Source organism: Cygnus olor, chromosome 6 (genome assembly GCF_009769625.2).
Source record: "Cygnus olor isolate bCygOlo1 chromosome 6, bCygOlo1.pri.v2, whole genome shotgun sequence".
Taxonomy (NCBI): domain Eukaryota; kingdom Metazoa; phylum Chordata; class Aves; order Anseriformes; family Anatidae; genus Cygnus; species Cygnus olor.
Genome location: NC_049174.1, coordinates 9,834,981 through 9,847,550, shown reverse-complemented (window position 1 = coordinate 9,847,550; position 12,570 = coordinate 9,834,981). Strand labels below are relative to the sequence as shown.

The 12,570-nt window shown below is 39.8% G+C and overlaps 1 protein-coding gene across 13 annotated transcripts in view; it reads left to right on the top strand.

The window, feature by feature from the left end:
- Positions 1 to 12,570, top strand: part of AGAP1 (ArfGAP with GTPase domain, ankyrin repeat and PH domain 1) — a 372,200-nt gene that overhangs the window by 314,304 nt on the left and 45,326 nt on the right. For all 13 annotated transcript variants that reach the window (XM_040560959.1, XM_040560960.1, XM_040560957.1 and 10 more), the window contains 3 exons: positions 3,411 to 3,565; positions 5,808 to 5,898; positions 12,035 to 12,257. In XM_040560959.1, the coding sequence (XP_040416893.1) occupies positions 3,411 to 3,565; positions 5,808 to 5,898; positions 12,035 to 12,257 (469 nt within the window). The remainder of the gene's footprint in view (positions 1 to 3,410; positions 3,566 to 5,807; positions 5,899 to 12,034; positions 12,258 to 12,570) is intronic.

Sequence of the window (12,570 nt, the reverse complement as noted above, 5' to 3'; positions counted from 1 at the left end):
CTCACGTGTTAGGTTCTGTATCACCACGGTCTTACAGTTTGGGCTTATTTCCCATTTTAGCCACCCCTTCCCACTTATACAAAAAAAAAAAAAAAAAAAAAAAAAGGAAAAGAAAGAAGAAGAAAACCCACAACATTTTAGACATCTCATGTTGATAACAACTTCCAAATGTAAATCAGTTGCAGCTGTTTCTTAGCACTTTAACCCTTTGTCTGCTGGGCTTCCAGGAAATAATTGATGACTGATTGGCCCATTAACCTTTTTAAAAAAAAGTTTGACAGCCTGGACTTGTGTAATGAGGAGGGATTCTTAGTGAAATCAGTTTGATGGCTGAGTTGCTTGCCCCTGAGGAAGAAAAATTAGCCCCATGGGACCTCGTCTGCATAGAAACTGGACACAATTAGTGTAATATCCGGTGTTATTAATGTAGTTTGGAGTAATTGGGCAGGTTGATTTCGACAGGTTGATGGTGCTAAAATACTATTATAGTGGACCTTTCTATGAATAACTGTTAAACATGGAAAACTGTTTAATAAAATTTTGTGATTGGGCTCATAGGGATTTAAATAGCACAACCCATAGTTTTACCGAAGAGTAAAACTGAGCAATTTCACCCTGCTGCCTGGATTTTTCTGTTTGTGTTTGCAATGGCTGAGGATCTACATGTTTGCTACCTGCCCGTCTTACACATTGCTCTGCAGGTGACGTGGCGTTGGCTCTGGTGCTTTGTTTTGCAGTTGTGTTTGCAAAAACAAAACTCCATCACGTTTAAACAGAAAATGTATTGTTGGACGCATCTTCAGCTGGTGCTCTTGCTTCTCGTCTGAGCTTTTTAAGGAGCAAGCCTAATAAAATAAGCAAACTTGTGCATTCTTAATGTATTGTCAACAACAACGAAGTTGTCAGCTTGCTTCCTGATGACATGAAGATGCCCTCTCAGCCCAGCCTTAGGACATGCTGCAGCCCTCGTAACCCGTGGTAGGGCTCCACGGGGACAAACGCACCAATGTGCCGTGCAGACCTGGCAACCCCAAGCCACAGCGGCTGCGAGGCATTTGCAGCTTTTGTCACAGTGTCATCTGGTCACCGCAGAAGAGGTCAGAGATTAAACAAGAGAGCCTTTCCTTTGAAAAAAGGATACTTCATGTGTAAAGGAACACCGACAGGAAGCAGCTGGCGGTGTTCCCCCAAATTCACTCGAGTCGCCTGGATGGCAGGGTTCACACACCATGCAGGATGCCTTCCAGAAGCAGAGGGTAACTTCAGTGCAGTGTTCCTCGCAAACAAAGCCTGCAGGGGCACTGTTGTGAGCGAGGACAGTATTTCAAACTTGCTTTTAAAGGGCAGACTGGCTGGATTGCACAATTTATTTCTCATAATAAATTCCTAAGTACGCAATCAGGATTATTGGCAAATACGAGATGGGAGAGTTCAATCATGCTGAGTCTTGGCTTTATGCACTTCTTTCAGGTCCTGGAATTGTGGTGCTGAGAAGCCATGTAGTTTGTAGATGCTGAAATTTTGGGCTGGACCGTGACAGGATTCTGTCTCTGCAGAGAGTCTCTCCAAATATATAGCACATATACTTCTTGATCGTTATGTATGAGAAGCTAGCTCAGTCCTGCGTGCTTTCGGGGCGTTACCTCTCGTTGTGCCCTTGTTTCTTTGCATCCATCAGGCCGTCCTCCCTGCTTAAAAAGGAGGCATGGGGAATTCATTTTCCCTGTGGTGACAAAATGACCCCAAAGCCACACGCCACCCCGTGCGATAGCTTTGTCTTCCAGCGCCGAGTAGAGGAGAGATGAGGGAGAAAGGCATAATGCCTAAAAATGAGTCTCCTGAACTGGACTCTGCCAGAAGCTGCTTCGTGTGAGATTCAGTTTTCTGTGTTCTCTTACTCTGCCTGTGTTCCCTGGCTTTGTCAGGACCCTCTTCCCTCCAACAAGGCTTTCTGGAGGTGCTTCAGTTTTTATTCTGCAGCACTGCATTGTCCTGCCGATGACAGTGCACAGGACTGAAAGCAATTTTAGTCTCTCTGTTGGATTTACCCTTACATCATCTTCATAAACTCTCGAAGCTCCATTTGATAAATGTGACTTTTTTGTGATTTAATCAGCATTTTGCTTAGTGATCCTACCTGCTTTTTACACAATATTGCTAAAACAAATGTAGTTATACCTGTACAGTGCATTTCTCTCCTCTTTCTGTTTCCACTTATTCTACACATTTATTTTTTATTTTTTTTTTTAGTGTAACTGCTACTTCAGGTGTTCTCATGCACCTGGAAATAACCTTCAACTCTGTGTGTGTTCTCAAGGTGCAAATTAACCTACTCTATTTTTTGAGAGTTCATTAAAGCAGCATAAGCAATGGCCTTGCTAGCATGTAGCTTATCAAGAAAAAACAGTTGTCCCACAGGTTGAGAAAATGACTTCCAGCGAGCAGCAGTACTGTCTTTAAAGCTAGTGCTAGATTGGTCACTTATCTTTACATGCTTATGGATGACAAGGTAATGCAGGAGGTTCATGGCTCTGAATACGTAATAAGTCATTAGTAGACAAGTGAATGTAAATGCTCTTTCTAAAGCCCGTTATGTCTGATGTTCACCAGAACTTTGTGCTCTATTATTATGTTCCTTTCATGCTTCATGCCTGCCATTCCCAATTCCACTATCTCTGTTTCAGCTTCTTTGATTTTTTTTAATTTGACTTTGCTGTCCCATGTGTAGTTAGTGTGCGTACTTTTGTTGATGTTTTCATATGCTGCAGTGCTTCAGCCCGAATACTTGTCCTTATGCTCTAGTGGCCCTAAAGGTTTTTCATTGACCCTTTCTGCTAGCTTCTCAGGTCGTTTTCTCATCTTCCATATCAAATGTGAATGTTGAATAAGTTGAACTGATTTTAATCCTGTATAATCCGGTGTATTTGTGCTGTAGACCAGAAAAGCACTTTTTTTTTTTAACATATCTGTGCATGTACACGTGTGATTGAAAGAAGAATTGACAAACTTTGTGTTGTCACCTCTTTATAGTCCATCTTTTTCAGTTATTTTGTGACACATGTAGCTCTTACCACCTCAGGTAAAAGTCTAAATAATGTTTGTTGGCCACTTTGTGTTAGAGAAATGGATAGACTCAACACTAAATACTCAAATACACAGAGGAACTGAATATTTATCCAAAAAAAAAGTACTTTATCTACATAGCATTTAGAGAGAAAAAATTTGGATCCGCAAGTTGTTTTGGGTTGCATTGTGCAGCTTCAGGGTAGTTGGATATGCTTAGCCTTGAATCTCAGACGTTCAGACCTGCAATTCCTTGTTACATTGCAGAAATGCTCATCAAACAGGATTGCTTAGGCCTATCTATCGAGATCCTTAAACTTTTCTTCCTATTGCATGTTTTTTTTCAGAACAAGAAGAAAACTTTGAGTTTATCATTGTCTCTCTCACTGGCCAGACTTGGCACTTTGAAGCTACCACATACGAAGAAAGAGATGCATGGGTACAAGCCATAGAGAGTCAGATCTTGGCCAGTTTACAGTCGTGCGAGAGCAGCAAGAACAAGGTATGGTACACAGAGTAATACTGAAAATAAGTTATGGTGGTTGATGATTAAAAGGAAAGCAAAATCAAGAACCCTGAATTTTAAAACTTGCCCTCCTAGAGACATGCATGTGCTAGGCACATGGCACAGTCGTGTTAGAGCTGTATACATTTCTCAGATATTTCAAGATAACTGGTACTGTAGCTTGTTTTGCAGTTAATTTTTTAGAGCAATTGAGTAAATAGAGCTACTAGATTATATTTGGGTCTTCTGGATTGCTCTTAAAATTTGACTGAAACTTGGAGCAAAGTCATGGACTCTCCCTACTGAGAAGTTATATCATGTATTCACTACTGCAGATTGAGGTTTGTTGCAGGTTAGGGAAGGGCTGCAGAAAGTTCTTTAAGAAGAGCCTGTCTTGGAGAAGAGTGGGGACAGACCCAAAACCCAGCTGATTTACTTGCCAAATCTCAATTAAAAATTTTTTTGCTCCTGCATGGCAAAGTTTAATTAAGCATTCTGGTTGGCCAAGGCATAAACGTGCAGTGGTGTTCAGGCACCGGGCTCTGCGGTGATGAAGTGATACAAATCACAGAAATCAAAGATAAGCTATTGCCTGTTCCTAAAAGGAACTGTCTTTCTAATTTGCAATGCTTTCACATTATGACAGAAGTAGTTTGTTCTTTTTTCCTATTAAAATACACATTTAAAATCTGAGAGTACTTCAGCCGTTGCTCATTGTTGGAGGGGCAGGAGAACCTGTGATTCCTGAGTCTTTGTGACTGCAAACAGTTCACAACTAGAGAGCAAGGTGTTGAGTGGTAAGGGGGAGAGAGAGAAATGGGGAGTAATTGTTCAGACCTGTAGACCCCTTAACCTTATCCATCTGAGAGATGTCTTTAATGATTTCATATTGCAAGAAGGAGACTCAAATTTTGAAATGAATGCCTGCTTTCATTACCCCAACCTACCAGAATAGATCAGACATCAGTAATTATCATCACTGTAACGTAATTTACTTCCTATTTGGTTAAAAAAAATGTTTATTTCTAATATATATTTCTGAGAGGGAGAAAAATTACTACCTATTTGGTTTCGTGCCTGACTTTCATGGATTTACACATTTTAGTTTGTATGTTAAGAGAGCACAACAGAGGAAATTAGTATACTAACACCTATGTTAAAAAAGCCCTAATAGAAAAGAGGGCAAAGAGTGGCTGTTAACATTTACTATGTGATACCTACAGAGAAGGTTGTCCTTTGTGTATATTAAATATTCTTTTGAAAAGGAGAGTCCATTGATAAGATTTTGCTTGTTCAGAGAGCTTTTTTGGTTATATATTCAACCTGCTACAATGCTCCAAGAGATTTTTCTGTAAAGTATTTCCAAGGTCTCAAAACAGAAGAACTAACCATAATACCATAAGCACAGCTAATTGGACAGGTTTAATAAGCCTCCCATTGACAGACTGGGAGGACGTATCTCCACATGCCCATATGTAAGACCTGGTCCTAATCCTGCTTAAATTATTTAAAAAAAGATTTGACTTTCGTTTGAAAATTCATTTCAGAGAGCCCATAATTTGGTACAGCTAACAATTTTCTTCTCAGAAAACCCACAAGAAGGTTTAGGTGCATAGAGCTGAACTACTTGTACATGGTGACAGACACTCCGGGTCATCGGCTGGTCATCATGGAGAGAATCTAAATGGGAGCCATCTGATTAAATCTGACCTTTTGACAATAAAAGGGTTTCGGTTTCTTTTGCAAGCCATCCCTTAGTCTTCATTAGCAAAAGCAAAAACATCAATAAAAGAAATTGATTTGATACAATAATATTCTTATCTAATTTATCTGAAGAAGTAAACCTACGCTGTGAGTACCTTTCTTGTGAATAGCAGGGCTCATTCTGAAGCTCAGCTTTCCTCTGCGCAGACTCCCCACCAGTTAGAATCCAGGCAAGAGTCCCCAGAGTGCTGGGAGTTCCTGTGCAGGGTGGGGACAGCTCTGGGAGAAATCCCAAGCTGACAGAATTAGGGGAGGAAAGAGGGAATTTCTGCTTGGCGGGCCTGGTCTTGCAGTACTTGGAGACCCTACTGAGGTTGCTATTTCTTGAGAGGCAATCCAAAGGCTTCAGGATCTTTCATCTTATTTGTTGAAACTTGGTCTAAGCTTTGTTTTGTTGCCTTTGCTGACAATTTTTATCTAACCCTTTTTATTGGGCTTTTGTTTGTTGCATACGCGTTTCTTCAAATCTACGCAGTCCCGTATGACGAGTCAGAATGAGGCCATGGCCCTTCAGTCAATAAGGAACATCAGAGGCAATTCCTACTGCGTGGACTGTGAAGCACAGAGTAAGTACAGCCATTGCTGAAGGCAGCACGGAGTGCTTGCTTTCAGAAAGCTGACCTCATCTCCTTGGCCGAGACTTGGGTGTACACCCACCGAGGGCTTTGTCTTTTTTGGTATTATATTCCATATGTTGTTTGCACATTTCTTCTTCATTATAGAGTTTGCTTAATCAGACTTAATTTATGTTAATTTTTACTTAATATATGCCATGTCAGATGAGTCCTAATTTTTCCCCCTTGTTGTTGTACTTGTCTCTTCAAATGCGAACATTTTTTCACTTTCCTTTGAAGAAAGGGGAAAAGGACTTTGCTCTTTGACATCAGTTATTTCCATTTTCTTCCTACTTTGGGTGGAGAGGGCATACGTACTGTGGTAATATTTTCAGAGAGGTAAAGCTTAATTTGTGGGTTTGGGGTTTGTTTTTTTTTTCAGGGTTACTTGTCAGAAGAAACCGAAGTCATTGCTCGTTATGTCTGGATACTAGAAAACTGATTTGGGAATTTTTTCCCCTTTATGTTTCTTTCCCTTTTTTATTTTTAAGCATATACCTAATGTTCAGAAAAGTGTTCTCAAGAATACTTTGAGCTGCTCTTCACCTCACTAACCCCAGCTGAGGTCATTATTCTGTTGCTCTTTAGTTCCAGAGGTTTGTTACAAAGCCATAAAAAGGAAGTACTCTTGCTCTAAAGCAATTAGCTGTAGAAGCTGAAGGATTGGGAACTTGCGCATTTTTATTTCTTTGATGTTTGAAAGTCAGAACTTTTCTTGTGATTTTACATGTGCTTAAAATGGAAAAATATTCATTTATTTTTCTTTTGATACTTTTTTTTTTTAAGACTTACTGTTTAGGATTCTGACTATTTGTTTAAGCCATTTAAACTTCCCAGCTAAATTTAAAATGAACATTCATACAAAAGTGTAAGTGTTTTTGCATGATTAATTTGCTGTCTGCATAGTTAACAATTCAGCTGATTCGGTCATCCACCAAGCAAGCCTGCCTCATCCTCAAAAGGTTTGAAGAGAAGGTGGTTAGCACATTAACAGGCATTTAAAATGAAAAGTTTTTTCCAGTCCATGCCATCAAAATGTTCTTCACACTCAGATTGATTTTAATTGATTCTTTTGAAATTTGTCAGATATTCATATTCTGTCCATAGGCGATGGATCGAGAACAAAGGCAGGTAGGTGCTCTGTCCTCAGCGTGCAGGGATATGAGCCTTGACTGGACTAGGCTTTGAGCACCAGGACTCAGATCCTGTCCAAACAGCTTGATGACCTGCTTGTAGGAGATCTCCAGTAGAAATATCATGGACCTTTCACAGACAGAGAGAAAAAAATATCAACCGTGATGAATTATGGTCCTTACATTCCATTGGCTAGTAATCCAGAGTGTGATAAACAAGGAAAAATGTTAGTTTGGCTGGTATTTTAGCATACACAGATGAAAGTGACTCATATTTATTCATGTTCTTTCATATTAACCTGGTAGTCGTTCAGATGTACTCCAAGTCTTTAGTATAGTTGAAGTAGTACGCATATAAGATGCAGTGCTGTATATGAGAAGGATGGGGTCTTCAAGTGACCTAGGACATACATTTAGCTTCTCTGAGGTCTTCTCCAGTCTGTCTGTACAGCTGTGGGTGGCATTTTCCTAGACCCTGCTACCCGGTCACCCAAGCGGAGTGGAAAAGTGTAATTCCTTTATGGCAAACAGGTTCCCACACCCATGCATGTCCTTTCAATGTGCCCATGAACCCTTTAAGCTCTACCCAGAGTGCACACTATCCCCAAGGTATGTGTTTCTCTCCTAGTCTTGTACCCCAGTATTTATGCAGCTCAGCTAGATGTTTAATCAGAACATGATTGTGCAAAAAAAGCCCCCCCCCCCTTTTTTTTTTTCCTTTTCCTTTCAGTCAGGTTGTTTTTCATCCAGATTGCTTCTTGGGTCAAGCTGGCCACACGTGCACGGTGCCAGCAGATGGGCTGTGCCAAGAATATGTTGCTGGGAGAGGGTAGGATGGGACCGCCCTTTTTGGCAGCTGTCAACGCTTGGTTGTATGGCTTGGGGGGTAGGGGGCAATTTTGGAACCTCAGCTGGAACCTCACTGAATTGTTTGTGTTCTCGGAGATGATTTAAACCTTCCTTGTCTCTTCTTGCCATTTGCCCTTCCTAATTTTAAGGCCTCTATTTCCTTTGAAAAGCCTGAGATAGTTCCTAAGCGATGTATCTTAAAACATAAACATGCATGCACACTATGTGAACCTCAGCCTGCTGCTTTTTATGCCAGGCTTTGCTTTATTCCCTTCACTCCTTCTCTCTTGCCTGGGCAAGTCCTTACCCCAAAGCATTTTGCATCACAAACACCAGGGCCCTTGTGGAAGGCTTGCATAGTTTGCATCTTCACAAAGCCAGATGTTTGGGAGCAAAGGAATATGAGATGTTGCTGTCCCTCACTTCCATTCAAGGGCCATCAATCTTCCACTTCAGAAGTCTCATTCTTCCTCTTTCTAGAAGCTTTGGCTTTTTAGCACTTCATTACAGCACTTTGTTTCACTGGGGAATTTCTGCTTTGTTGTATGTTAACCAGCAGCAGTAGCACCAGGAGCCCTGTGTCCTCCATCCGTCTGCCCCTTTAGCAGTTTCGGACTACTAACTCCTTACTAACTTTCCCATCCCGGGAGAACACAGGTGACACTGAGGCAAGGAGGCCTTCAGGTACTGAACTTTTAGCCCAAGTGGACTTCATACCGGTTTCACAAGGAGACAAACCTTGCCTTTTCCTAGGGGCCTTGCAAGCAGGAAGAGGCCCAGTTCCAGATGGTGAAGGCACTGAAGATGATCAAATTGCTTAGGCAAACAAAGCTAAATTTCTGCCTCCAGATGCTTTTTGCTTTTCCAGTTGTAATGCTTAAAGAGCATATCAGAAGAGAAATATTTCACTCTTGTAAGGTATCTGGAGAGCATGGAATATTAGATCTTTTCTGTTGCAGAAAAAAACAAGGAGACTCTCATTACGAGTTTCCCAGTCCAACAGAGTTTAGTGTCTAGACTCTACCATGGTGTATTTTGGATCTGAGAGCCAAACACGGACATAATAACTTCAGTGTCATTGTCAAGCCTATCAAACGCATCACAAGAGTCAATTTTCCATAGGTAGAATAGAAGAAAATTCTCAAGGAAACTAAAAGATACAAATTTTTCCCTCTCTTGCTACAACCCTGCAAGATGCCTTCACCAGCTGCTGCTGCTCCTTAGTTTCCTTGCTCTTCTGTTCTTCTCTTTAGAGATTTCCTCTGTTCAGTCCAGCACTATCTTTGTCACGCTGAATCCAGATGAGTTTAGCATGTGCAAGTCTTTCATCAGCCACCCCATGTCCAAAGGGATGAAGGAGATGATGTGAAGAGGTTATTCTCCTAAAATAGCTGTGTCAAGAACCTTGGCCTTCACATGACCAATTTGACTGAGGTGCAAGTCAAAGTGGGGAAGTTTTTTAGAGAAGGAGAAAACTGAATATCTTTAAGAATATGGACAGATGAAAATTTAAATCTGGGAATATTCAGTGATGTAAAAATTCTCATATTTTGATTGACAAATTATAAGTAAAAAAGAGGGAAACTAGCTTTATTGTACCTCTAGCTGCACAGAATGGGCTTTTTCCTTCTACCATCAAATTTGGGTGTATGCATACTGAAGAAGTGCCTGCCATGTGCTTTTAAGTACTCTAAGCATCCTCTAATTCAAAATTACTGTTAGTATCAGCAAGAAAAGTAAACTAATTCTTTTATCTTCCTCTTCTTTAAAAAAAAAAAAAAAAAAAAAAAAAAAAAAAAACCTAGATTGTTTGCAGCTTAAAATTTCCAAGAATGAGATTAAAAATTAAAAAATTAGTTTTATGAGATCAAGAATACCAGTTTACAATAGCTCGTCAAATTAATTGGTCAGTAGTGACTTACCATCTAGCATATATCCTTTTGAGAACATTTTTTCATGTGCACACACTGAAACATGTCATCAATGACATCATGTCATTTTTTCTTCAGAAACCAAAGGCCGATGCTGCTTGTCCAAGCTGCTTATTAGAGCCCTGTCGTGCTTTGCATTATCCAGTTGTGACCAAAATCAACAAGTCTGTTTTTTCACTGAATGTCTATAATGAATTCAACACTTTCCTTTTCTAGTTTGCCACCTTCTTACTCAATTGTGTGTTGTCAGATTGTTGAAATTTAAAATACTATCCTGACAAAATTTCTTGGTTACTTGGTAACTTCTTGGTTACTTGGTAACTTCTTGGTTATCTGTTTGTCGGACTATTTCAATCTTACTAGCACTGTTATTTGGAAGTAGACAAATATTTTAGAAATGTATTTGGTAGAAGATACACTAGATGTACTTCAAATACATAGATGTATTTCTGGAGGGTGTGGGGATCAGGTCCTTAACATCAGTTCTGCTGGAAAAATTATAAAAATATTAATCAGTAATTTTTCTCTTGCTTCGTTCTGAGTTAGTACTTCTTTGAACTCATGACACTTTTAATGTCTGTGAAGATAACCCTGCCCTTTGCAGGTTAGGGGCAGAGATTTCATTCCAAGTCACAGTTTGTAAAATTTAAATGGATATCTGCTCTGTTTAAGCTTTTACAGACAAATTAGTGTTTCAGGGGTTTTAGTGTATTTCAAATACACTACTTGAGTTCCCCCACTGGCAAGACACCAAAAGTAACTCGTGGAGGTGACCTGGAGAAATATGCAAGAAAGGAGTGTTTCATGCTTGTCTTACTAAGGACTTGTAAAGCATGGCAGGTGTTTTGTCTTCTGTAGTTTTGGAGATCTGAAACACCTGCTGTCTGTTTCTAGAGTAAGATTTAGTACAGCTGAAACTTTTTAAACAAAAGATCTGTTTTTCTGCTTAAGTGAAATAAGATGGGGAGTTTTCTTGTTCATTTTTTTTTATTATTATTTCTAAGGACTGACAGAAAAATGTCAATCAGTCTTTTCAATGAAATGTTGAATTTTGCCATTATAAGTATCTGCTTTCCTTTAATATTTTTGACCAAAAGTGACATGGCAATTAACTAGGAAATATTTTCTTTCCACTTATTTTGGCTGCCAAAAATAACTTTTTCAATTTTGGGTTACACAAAATAGAAATGAGTCCTTTGATGATATTTGCAAGAACGGAAAGAAATTATTTTCCAGTCAGCTCTAAATTTTGTTTAGATTTGAATAAAAATTGCCTGCCCTCTCAATTAATCATGATTTTCCTGCTTGGCATTTGTGATAGCCTACTTGTTCTTTGGGAGGCCTAGGGTAAGGAGAGAAGAAAAGATATGACAGCAGGTGGGAAAAAAGCCACCAAAAATTCCTCCCATAAGTCTTTCATTGCATTTGTTGAAATGAATGTTTGTTGAAGAGGGATATTCATACAAATCTAGATTTAAATAACACAGGACAGTGACAAAAAGTGAACCATCTTGAGAAAAGACTTTGAATTTCCCGGCTTTTGTCAGGTTTGTCACTGCCTTATCATTTGTGGGGTTTTTTTTTTTTGTCTGTGGAATCCTTCTGGCTAGTACACTAAAACTGGCACTGTTCAAAGTATCACATTTTCATCTTAGTACTTATCTCCCTGATCTTAGAGATGAAAACATACCCCATAGTGTGTTAGATGTAAAAGCCATATGTAGGTGATGATATAGATGGTTATTAAGGGAGTTGATATAGTTAGCAACAGCGACATTGTATCTACTCTTTTTTTTTTTCTTTTTCTCTTGTAATTGGCTACGAGTGGCTCTAGATTCCCAAGGAGGGACTTTTTCTACTACTTCTTCATAAGCTGCCTGCTACTCAGTTTATATTTTCCTTGTTTCTACTTTTCTTTCTAATTCACCCTTTCCTTTTGACTGTAGCTGGAACAATACATCTTTTGTGACACACACACCCTTAGGGTTTCTCAAAATGGCTGGTGTCTTAAGAAGGCAAAATTGACCCTTCTGCCAGACCTCCTCACTGTGCTTGTGAACAGAACACCTAATTTTTTTTCCATTTTTGGAGGCAAAATCTTTTTCCACAAACATGAACTAGAAGGTTTTGTTATGTGTTTTGTTGTTCTAATGGCTTTTCTTCCTTTTCCTGTAGACCCTGACTGGGCCAGTTTGAATCTGGGAGCCCTCATATGCATTGAATGCTCAGGTATACACCGAAACCTTGGCACACACCTCTCCCGGGTCCGCTCGCTTGACCTGGATGACTGGCCTATAGAGCTCATCAAGGTGATGTCTTCTATTGGGAATGAGTTGGCAAACAGCGTCTGGGAGGAGAACAGCCAAGGCCATATGAAACCTTCATCAGACTCCACAAGGTATGCTTTCTCACTCCATCTGACAGTGGCATGCACTGCCAGGTAGCATGTGATACTTACTGCACATGGCAAAGACTGTAAACTGTAGGGCTGAGCACATAATTCCTCATTTTGGCATTTCAGTCAGAGGTGGTAGGGCATTACAACATTTTACAACATAGTCTTTTAAAATTCTACCTTCAAGCACCCCTTGTAAAAATCAGAAGGTATACATCTTCACTGCACGCCCAGGAAGAACATATGTCAAATGAGGTGTGTGTCAAAAGCAGAGTGACCCTGTTACATTTTCATGCTCGTGGAGGTTTCCTCAGCA